The sequence below is a fragment of the Diplotaxodon limnothrissa genome, linkage group LG2 (genome assembly GCF_057381915.1).
Source record: "Diplotaxodon limnothrissa isolate DT_005_m linkage group LG2, D_limnothrissa_male_GT1.1, whole genome shotgun sequence".
NCBI lineage: Eukaryota > Metazoa > Chordata > Actinopteri > Cichliformes > Cichlidae > Diplotaxodon > Diplotaxodon limnothrissa.
In genome coordinates, this window is record NC_140597.1 from 23,792,019 (window position 1) to 23,802,942 (window position 10,924).

General features: G+C 39.6%; 1 protein-coding gene across 1 annotated transcript; it reads right to left on the minus strand.

Annotated features, from left to right (window-relative positions):
* Positions 1 to 1,149: 1,149 nt before the first annotated feature.
* On the minus strand, positions 1,150 to 9,919 carry cab39l1 (calcium binding protein 39, like 1). Its single transcript, XM_085368532.1, has 9 exons — positions 9,582 to 9,919; positions 8,867 to 9,014; positions 8,602 to 8,766; positions 8,302 to 8,420; positions 5,045 to 5,213; positions 4,887 to 4,946; positions 4,739 to 4,804; positions 4,514 to 4,657; positions 1,150 to 3,990 (listed from the first exon to the last, which is right to left on the minus strand). Exons 2-9 carry the CDS (start codon positions 8,981 to 8,983, stop codon positions 3,799 to 3,801), a joined length of 1,032 nt encoding a protein of 343 aa, XP_085224658.1. The 5' UTR covers positions 8,984 to 9,014; positions 9,582 to 9,919; the 3' UTR covers positions 1,150 to 3,798.
* Between the last annotated feature and the right edge of the window lie 1,005 nt (positions 9,920 to 10,924).

Below are 10,924 nucleotides of genomic sequence, written 5' to 3' on the forward strand. Positions count from 1 at the left end.
AATCTGGAGGAGCTTGAGAGATTCTTTGAAGGAGAATGAGCTGGAATTGTTCAGGATACGATGTTTTGAAAAGCTGTGTTAAAAATTTGCTCTGTGTAGCAGCACTTGAGAAATACTAATACAAAACAGGCAACAAGCTCTGGGTGGAAGCTGCCCTCTTTTGTCCTAGGAGCTGAGAGGAGTGACACCCAGTGCGGTCTTCTGCTGCTGTAGCCCATCTGCTTGCTTTGCGCATTTAGAGATGCTCTTCTGCATATGTTGGTATGTAATGATCCATTGGTTTAGTTACTGTTGCCCTCCAATCAGCTCAGAGCAGCCTGTCCAATCTCTGCTGACCTCTGGTGTCAACAAGACATTTTCACACAGAGAACTGCTGCCCACTGGATATTTCCTCTTTTTCAGGACATTCTCTCTGAACCCTAACAATGTTTGTAGGAAGATTCCAGCAGATCACCAATTTCTGAAATACTCAGACCACCCTGTTTGGTACCACAACATTGCCATGTTCAGAGTTCCTTTCCCACTTTGAACTTCAGCAGGTTGTCTTGACCATGTCAATATGCTAATGAGTTGCTCTCATGTGATTGGGTGATTAGAAATTTGTGTCAATAACCAGTTTCCTTCAAACATTATCACAAAACTGGAGGCCATATCACTCAAGCATTCTCTGTGTTCTGAGACATCAGCAAAAATTTATTATGAGGCTGCTCCTTAACTTTATGCATAAATAATTAACTGTTTGCTACAAAGTTATTAGTCCTGAGGTTTTATTGATTTGCACCCTTATTATAAATATCATACATTCATTTGTGGTAGTTTCCTAAAAGTCTGGCGTAATTTCATGAGTTTTATTTATTTATTTACTAAGATGATTAAAGCTTTGCTGTGAGAGATAAACTAATAAGTGACTACCACACTCTGTATCACCCTACACGTTCATGTGTAATAATTGTTTAGGCAACAAAAACAATGCAAAACAAAACATTGCAATGACATTTTATTTTCATGAATGCTCTCACACTTCACTTATCCTTTATAAAGTTATGTACACATAATTTCCTCCCGAAGAAAATAAAATATCCAGTGTGGAAAGGTAAAGAAAGAAAAGAAGGCAACAGAGTCAAAAAACGTAAAGCACAATAACCCAGAAAAGTTAAATTCATTTCATACATATTATTGATTTTAAGGAATTTAAATTTGTGACTACATATTGCCAGTGACTCGTATATTCATAACAGGAGGTAGGGTTAAAGAAACTTGAAATGCTTTGTTTGTACAACTAACACAAGTGCTAACACTGTTGCTAACAGCACCCCCTAGTGGGATGGCTGCGCACAACACATCCTTCTAAAAGTGCATGTCAAGACTGGGGCCAAATTTCAAAGTCTGCATACAAATTCATACGGGCAATAATTTTTTTTCCTCCTTCCATTAATTATTACTGATAACAGACTTTTTGTCCTCAGTAAATCTATAGTCAGCTGCATGGAGACATCAGTAATGACCACTGTGTATACGGATTATTCCCAACGTATTCTCACAGTTTTCATTTGTTTTATAGTTTCTAAACTGATGACATGACAATGCACGGTGTGTAGGACTTCAGTTTATCTATGCATCGTGTACCACATTCACAGCAAGTTTATCAAATTATTTAATGGCTCCTGAAAGTCCTCACTCTTTGTGACGGTCTCATGAAGTGGACCAAAGAATGATCAAGCCAAATCAACCCAACTGAAAACTACACTGTGTGATGCCTACTACAGATCTCTTAAAATATATTTACACTCCCAGGGTTTACATATAAGCAAGTATCGCAGTTAGTAATAAACCTGGTCTACGCATGAACATGAGAAATTAACTGCTAATGTATTTGGGACCTGAAATTAACATTTTTTTAAATTAATTTTTTACATTTTTAAACCCTTTTTTCATATCAGCTTTGGTTTAAAACAAATTAGAAATTGAAAGAATCAATCATGATCCATGAAATGTCTTTAAATAAGGCAAAAATTCATTACAAGGTACCACACTGCAATTCATTATGAATTAACATTTATGAGGTACCACACAATGAAAAGTTTAAGTTTTAAAAAAGGATCCAGTTTTCCATTGTGAAAACCAGGCTGCGGTCCCTGCTCAAGTCGGAACAAATGTATCACATGTCGGCATCCATTCAAACCACTGCTGTGTGCTTTTGTTTTGGTCAAATGTCAAATTAAATATCTTGTCAAGGAAATAAAATAAAAAAAATAAAAACCAGCATCCGCAAACTCAAATCCCATGAGGTATATACACTAACAGTCTGCACAGACAACGCATTCTGAAACGCTGTAATTTCAGCCACTATAACAACAACAACAGCAGAAATAGGGTAATTATTTCAACTGAGCTCTGGTGATGCACGTGAGGAGTAAAGTCAGTGCTCATCATCCAAAAATCTCATGTGGAACAGTGCATGTGGTTATCCTGACAATATTGTGACATGAGATGGGACCTACTGTTCTGATGCTTTGCAGGCATGTTGTTGCACTGTGTCACTGTTATAATCATATCAGAAAAGAGAGCTAACCTAACAATTTACCTTTTCCTTAAGCAGTTTGTCTCTTCTGTATTAAAGTGAATGATGGTGTGGTTAGGAGTTTGCATTTGTGTGGTTTCTGAGGTGAAATGTCATTTTGTTTTAGTAATATTTCAGTCTTCAGACTAATCAAGTCCAGTGTAGCAGTGAAATTAATCAGGGGAAAAACACGACCCTGATTAAAATTATTATAAAAGTCTGTGGTTCAATAACACACCGTGCTCCGATATGAATATAACAGTGTAACATTTTTATGATTTTTTGTTAATTTGTTGCCATCAGTTTTAGAACGTGAAGAAGAAATGAAGCGCATCCAGCGAGATCAATCGGTGTATCCTGGCTGTCCGCGTTAGCTGTGAACGGATGGGCTGGTAGCCTGCAGCGTTATCTGATGCCTTGTTTCTATTTCAGTCATGTAAGCATCGCTGAGCACAGCCTGAAAAATCACAGTACAATTAATTGATTCCTCTATAGTTTTGATTTTCTCTTCCTGTGACAGCTAATGCATTGGCTAGTGCAGCACTGCGGAGTCGTTTCTGACCAGCATAATCGCGTGCACTCCAACGAAAGCCTGAAAACTGCGCAATAATTGCCAAATGTTACTACTACGAGCTGACCTGCCCAATATGAGCCGACGTGCCACTCTTCTAAAGCTGGATTTCTAAAGACAGTCCCTGTACAAAGAACAGCTTTCCAAAAAACAAAAGACGCAACAAACCAAACCTAAGCAATGAGAATAAGCATCATTCAGAAAGAAGAGTTACTGGAGGCTTTAAATGTTTTAGCATAAAAGATACATTAGAAAAATAATATATTTACCTCTCAACCTTTCAATCTCTAAAGCATGTACAAGTTCTGGAAAATGACCTCAGTGCTCGAGCTGGTTGCGAATTTCCATGTATATGGAAAAGTAACAGCGTAAGGTCCAACATTAGAAGAAGGAACCAAAAGGCATTTGGTTATAACTAAATAAGAAGCACTGCGGTTTAAATAACAGTTCTTGGCCCACTCAGGTTGCTGGATGGAAAGAACCTCCACATCCACACTAAGCCAGAAAGTGAAGGAAGTAAACTTAACGTTTCCTATTTTTTATACTTAGTATGAACTTTTAATTATGCATGTTTTTATTTTGTTTTGTTTTTTCCTCTTGAACCACCACCTCTAAAATCTACCACCTGACAGAGCAGTCGTCCCATTATTAGAATGGGACGACTGCATTAAGCTTCCTCGGACGCTGTGGGTCTCTTCAGGTCTTTGATTTGCTTGATCAGATAGTTTTTCTCATCGCAGAACTGCTCGTCCTCAGATCTATCCGTCTGGAAGTTGCCAAGGAACTCCACGAGCTTGGTCTGGTTCTTCAGAAGGATGTCCATCACGGGCTGAGTCTTGTTGGGGTTTGCAACAAATACCTTTGGAAAGATTATGTAAAAAGTTTAAGTACCATTTGTGGATGCAATGCACAGAGTCCAGTGAATCTACTTTTAGCCAAAGTCTTGCACTGCAGCTGTGATGGTAGTTCTTGTTCTGCTTTGATCATGAACCAGTTCTCTTCCTGCTGCAGGTTCTGATTAGGTTCAGTGATCCCATCTTCAGAGCAGATCAAGGACACCTTCGCCAGCTGTAGTCCAACAAGACGGAGTTTGAGTCCTCCTGACTGACCAACTGCTAGACAGGAGGACTCCAAGGAGAAGCAGCTGAATGATACTAAAGAATGGCATAACAGAAAGCTGGACAAATATCCAGCTAGCAGTAAAAACGAGAGGTGAAGCTGTTAGCAGCAACCAAACTTTTAAATAAGAGAAATCACAATGACTCAGCCTGACTAAACAAAAACCCACATTCAATATTAGACCAACTTAAGGTAGCAGGTATGTGGGGTTTTCATGACACAATTCAGATTTAAGAGTGGATTTTGAGAAATTTTTTGCGCACCTTGAAGACGTGGAATGCTTCAAACTGGATGTTTCGGCTGTTATCTCTCAGCAGGTTCATCATCAGCTTCAAGTTCTCTGCCCGACTGATGTACCTCGTCATGACAGTGAAGTTGTGCCTATCCAGGAGAAGTTCACCTAGCAGCTAACAAATAAATATACATGAGTTTACAGAATCAGTCCACAAACTTGTCAGTTAAACTTAAGACTGAGCAGGAGGATGTACCTTCAAAGACTGCCGTTTTGTGACGTAGTTCTCAGAGTGCAGAAGTTTTTCATACTCTGTAAACACCTGATAAAAATGTCAAAAGTAAGTTGGGTAAAGAATGAGCAGTTTTTCCAATTAAATATCAAAACCACTCAAGAAAGCTCACCCTGTCATAATTATTCTCCAGGAAGTCTGCACACATAATCTTGTGTCTCGTGAGAAGATCCTGATGGGGAATAGAAGAGGTCAAGATATCAACTAGGAACAGTCAGGATGTTAATCTTGCCATTTAAAAAAAATAATAATATATATAAATAAGTGTACCTTGAACGAGGCAAAAGCATCTGAGGCGATGTCAAAGGTTGACAGCTCCACATAATGGAAGAAGCAGAAGAAGTCTTCAGAGAAGAGCACTATCCTGGCCAAAGGCTCGTGACGCAGGCACTCTCTCAGCATCATCCCACAGTTAAGAGCCACTTCTGGAGCCTCGTATCTGCACAGGTTCATACATGTCAGGTCCAAGTGATGGTGAACTCATCACAAGTTATACAATTTTCACTCGAGATGTATAATCACATCCTAAACACTGTCACTCTTAGTTTGACATCAACTCTGTGTTTCCAATGACGAAGGAACGAGATCCTCGCAAAAAATAAACAAATGGATTAAACTAAGGCAGAACGTGAGTACAGCAGCAGCGATCTACACGCAGAGAAGTCGTCAATCACTCAGTGACGCTGAGAATTTAAACTAGGGTAAAACTTATGGAACAGATTCTGTAAATCGCCAAAATATTTTTTATATTTTTAAAAGAGCCTGAAGAATGTGTAAGCGATCCTTAAAACAAATACATAAATAAAAAGTGTTACATCTGGTCCAAAACAAGTCTGCTGAATGGCAGCATCCTCCATAGGTCACTACCCTGAAACCAGATCTTCGCATTTTGGAGCACTTATGTACTCATCTAAAGATGACCAATAAGCAGTGATTTTAGATCAGTTGTGCTCATTAATTATGAAAAACTTTGGGAGAAAACTATGTTTTGTTAAGTGTGAATGGAAAGTCTGAACCAATGAAATTTGCTTACTTGGCAGGGAGAGGAGCACAGGATGCAAAGCTTGTTATACTCATTCAAGCAGGTAGAAAAATGGCAAGGAGTACACCAAGCTTTTGTTTGAGAACTGTTTATACAACGTCACAATAGTAACTTTTAATAAAAAGGCTGCCGTTTGCTTTCAAAGGGTCTCATTAACACTCTCAGTCTTTATTATTTACAGTAGTGGACGCTGTACTATTTCTTAGTGTGATATATTCTTTGGCTTAAATCAAGGAGCTGCAAAGAATGCATTATAAGCCCTCTCATCAATCTTTTAAAGAGACAGTATTCAGATAAAGGTCAATTAAGTTAATGCCCATCCAGGTTTCATCCCTATATCCTCACAACTATGACAGAATGAGCCATAACCCTCTTATGCTAGACAGTGTCCCTTAAGCTCTGCCAGATATTTGACAGCACATCAAGAAACGTCAAAAGCTTCTGGTCGCTTTGATAATTAGAAACGCAACGTCCCATATGGAGCTGAGAAAACGTTAAAGTCCAGTTTATAAAAAACACCTACCAGTCTGAAGGTAAGGATTTTGTAGTTCGATCACGATGGACCCTGTAATAGCATATGTTATCGCACTGCTCTCTGCTGCTGCAGGTTAGTTATGAACTCAGAAGACTTGTACAAACAGCTGGAACACAAACTACCGTCACTGCTGACTTTGATTAATCCAACCTGTCGCAGACTTCTTCAGACAGAGACCTGGCAGAAACTTACGTAAACTTGGATTTTATAAACATTTCAATCTGTAATAGATGTGAAATGATACAAATGACGCAAAGTGAACAACGTTAACACAGATGTGAAAGGCATTTTGTGATTTTCGAGAGGTCTGTGCACTCATCGGGCCATTAAATGTACACAAAATGTGCCTTTCGAATTTTGTGCTAAAATGTGGAACAACCTAGATGTTCATGCTTTGTCCTCTGTGACATGTACAACAATTTATTTAAAGAACAATCTGTTTTGAGGTCTTAATGAGCTTGGGCAGCGCAAGACTGTGAAACAGAAGGAAAGCAGGTGTCTCATACAAACTTCTTTTTCTTCGCCCCCTCATGTTGTTGCTCTTTAAAGCATTCTCATGTTTCTTAACAAAAGCAGGGCAACGCAAGATACTGGCGCGAGACATGTGAGCCTATCTGCATTCAGATTCTTGCAGTATTAAAAGCTGTGACTTTTTCCATGGAAAAGTAGCCGGGGGGCCATTCAGCTGACATATTCAGATGTCTCTGATGAGCAGAGAGGACTGGAAGTATGAAAGAGGCTTTGAAAAGGTGATGTGTGGGAACCGTTATACAAATATTTTGGTGGCATTTTTCATGATCTCCAGGTTTATTATGACCACAGAGGGCAACAACAACAACAAAAAAAAAAAATCAGTTTCTCCACACCTAATTTTTTTTTTTTGCCAGTCCTGTTACCCACTGTCCACTTTTTGTGAGTCTACACAGTTTTTTCCTTTTATCTATTGGTTTAATGGTAAATAGTAGAAACAGCCTGAACAGCATTATTAATAAAAGTTGTTCACAAGCTCAACAGTGAACCAAAAAAAGATTTTTTTTTTTTTTTTAATGAAAGCAGGAAGTGTTTTGGCTGAATGTGGTCTTGTAAGTGAGCTGCCTCTGCAGCCATCAGAGTGTCGTAATGTTTTACCTCTTTGGACAATCTTTCCCTCTGCAATCATAGTACAAAATGCTCTGTGTAGTTTATATTCTATTAGTATTTTTTTAATTCATATACATTTCTATTTTAATCCATCTCCTTCCACATTATTGCCCATCCGTTTGTATGAATGTTCCTGTTTTGTGTACAACAAATCGCTCCTAGTGGGATCAATGAAGTTGTTTGGTATAATTTTGGGTTGAACGTGCCATTTCTAGATCTCATTTTCCACAGAGAGGTATTTTTTTCCTGTGCAAAAAAGTACACAATTTCCCCACGCACAACAAGGGAGTTCATTAGCAGTGTAACAAACCGAGACATCAACGTTAAATGTCAGGTTTTGATGTCTGCCTCTCATAAACAAACCAAATCTTCCACTTTATAGTTGTGACATTTAACCGGATAAGATGGCATTCGATCCACCAAACAGCAGCCGGAGCATGCAGCTGGTCTCTGAGTGAGTGAGCAGGATGACTCGGTTTTTCAGAGCTGTAAAACTAGCACTGTACTTTTTGCTTTATCCATCATCTACATGTGTAGCCCACATGTGAGCAAGTTCATGCTTGTTCCTTTGGGAGTTGTTGAAACTCATACTGGCTAATGCAGAAGACTGCAAGGCATGTTAAAGGAAGGTATTTGTACCTAAAAAGCAAAAACCAAATGCTTTTTATTTCATGCTAAGGATTTGTTTGTTTGTTTATGAGGCTCTGAGGGTGGATTTGTTGTTAATGCATATAAATGGACAACGAGCAGTCAGATTGAAGATCAAATGACCAAACACTGAGTTTCTGTACACTGAAAATATGAACTTACCCTTTGAGAAGCATGAAGAGGATCTGTGGGTGTGTAGAAATGTATTCTACCGTGGGCGTGCGGGTGCCAATCTGACGTCTCACGATATTGCTGAACAAATGGACCACATCCTTCTTCCCCTGCACAGTAACAACCACTCAGACTGGGTGCTGATATACACAGGGTTTTTTTGCTTTGGGCATAGACGTTCAAATCAGGCATGCAAACACGCACTCCCCCTGATCATTCAATGTGTGCACCAAGCAATCAATACTTTAAACTCATAAAGTCAGTGCAGAAAGAAGGCATTTTTTCTCCTACCTCAAAATCAATCTTCTGTAGGTTTGCAATGAGAGAAATTAGAAGGTTGGTGTTGTACAGCTCCTGTGCAAGCTGAGCCACTGCTTCAGTTTGGGGCTCCTTGTCACCTGTTCCACAAAGTACTTCCTTCAGTGAGGCAAGATTTTTGGACACCTCCTCTGCAACCTTAATAACATGAGGGGGTAAAAAGAGTATGATCAGCTGCTGCTCAGCGTTACTGTAATTTTTAACATTCATGCCATCCTCAGAGAAATCCACAGCTGACCTTTTCACACTTCTTGCTGTCACCAGCATCCAGCTTTTCCATATATGCAACATGGTCCTTCAGACTCTTCACTATCTCAGCTGGGTTCTTCTGAGACTTTCCAAAAGGAAAAGGCATGGCTGAAGACAGGTAATCTAAGACCAGATCGCTGATGAAACATAACACGGGTTTTTAAATTGTGCAAATAAACCTATTCGACTTCCTGCACCGCTTTGCATCAGGAAATCGCTAACAAAAAACAACAAAACAACAAAAAAAACTTCACCTGATGAGCTAGACATGAGTGAGTTATGGCGTTTGGCTAAAGACAGAAGCTCATAAGGAAGAGACTAAAGTTTAAAGTAACTCACAACGCTACTTCACGTTAGTCGAAAAAAAGGCTAGCAACTTTTCTTACTTAACGTTTCTTACGTCGAGTTTAGGGTGTATTCATTATATTAGTCTATATTAGTCCACTTTCAAACTAAGCGGGGTCAGCTGAACAGTAGAAGCCAAGCTTTCAAACCAAAACAAGGATGTAACGGAGAACAGGACGTCAAAATGTCAACGTTGCAGCATGCTCATCGGAAAAGTTGAGCTAGCTTGTGACCTAGTTAGCTATAGCTAGAAACAAGGCAACTACCAACAGGACGCAGTTAGAGAAGGACGGTTGTGGGGAAGCACACACGCACAAAACACCCTGCTGAAATATTTACTTCAGGCTGTGTACACTCACCGAATGAAGGGTAGCTTTGAACTTCAAAGACGCTCGGTGACCAAAGGTGAGCTAGCGGGCTAGCGAGTCGTCTCCACTTTCAATATCCACTGTAACGTTACTTTGAAAAAGTCTGTAACGTTGTCTGACAGCTGTAGCTACCTAACGTCCCCTAACTGTAGCTACAACTTCCTCAAACTAGAGACATTCATAGCAGTGATATTTGACATAAATTTCACTTCTAGTGACCCCTGTCATCGAACTTGCTAGCTTCCTAGTTATTACAGAGTGACTTGCTGCTGGGCTTGCCCGTCTGTCAACTTCATTTCCCTGTTCTTTTCTGCCGAAACACCCGTCCTCTTCTCATCCCGGGGACAATGGGCGGTCATGTTTTGCTATGTAATATGACTGACACCAATTTTATCCTATCACTTTTGCGTGATGTGGGCACGCCCTCTACCCCACTATGGGAGCGCATGTTTCACAAAGTTACATACTAATGAGGGGGAGTATGTTGCAGAGGAAGCCACTCTACCGGACATCCCGTTAATGGAAATCAAGTGCATCTAAATTCTCGGGAAGAGATGAGCCATTAGTTGAGAAATAGTTCGTGTTTTATCTGTGGTTATGAAATCTAAACGTTGTAAAAATCGGCCAGAATAAGAAACAGGATTAGTTTTTTTTTTTCTTTCTTTCATCTAATCGCCTTTTGGTGATTTCTTTGTTGAGTCACAAGAAAATTCAGTATCCAATAGCAACATCTATAAAACACATTTCACTAGATATTATCAAAGCAAGCAATTTCTAGAACACATATGGACCACAAAAAGTTCCTCAACGTGAATAGTTACCAAAGTCTTTCTTTAATGTATGTCCACTTACCATCACTTAATAACGGATGACAGGCATAATGAGTTGACTCTCCTCTGTATTCTCCAACTACATGTTGTCCAAATTTGCGATAATAACCACACTACATTAACAAACCCTGCATATAAGCTTTTTACTTGCATTAGTGAAACTTTGAATGTCATTTAAGGGAACATATGGACACTTCACCTTCAAAGCTCTTCTTCGGGAGGTGGCTGCGTTTTGCTCCATGCTCTGCCGGGGTGATCCCACATTGTCTTAGTAATGTTATATAATAATATTGTTGACGTCCAGGCTTTGCGGAGGCCAATTCATGACTGGATTAACAGTCCATGTAATAATCAACACAACTGCTTCTGAATTTCAGGTGTGTGGGCAGGGCCGACGCCCAGGAAACACTCCACCTCTGGAACACAGGCAGGAACCCACACACACGAACAGAGGAGAGAGAGAAAAAGGAAAGATGGTTGGAGTGAGAGAGGTGGATTCTAGGT

What these genes read in the sequence shown, in the direction of transcription:
- cab39l1 (XM_085368532.1), bottom strand. Translation starts at nt 8,983, where the DNA reads ATGCCTTTTCCTTTTGGAAAGTCTCAGAAGAACCCAGCTGAGATAGTG. An exon ending in TGGAGAATAATTATGACAGG is followed by an intron (nt 4,805 to 4,886) that starts GTGAGCTTTCTT and finishes CATTTTTATCAG; the next exon opens with GTGTTTACAGAGTATGAAAA. An exon ending in CAAAACGGCAGTCTTTGAAG is followed by an intron (nt 4,658 to 4,738) that starts GTACATCCTCCT and finishes TTTATTTGTTAG; the next exon opens with CTGCTAGGTGAACTTCTCCT.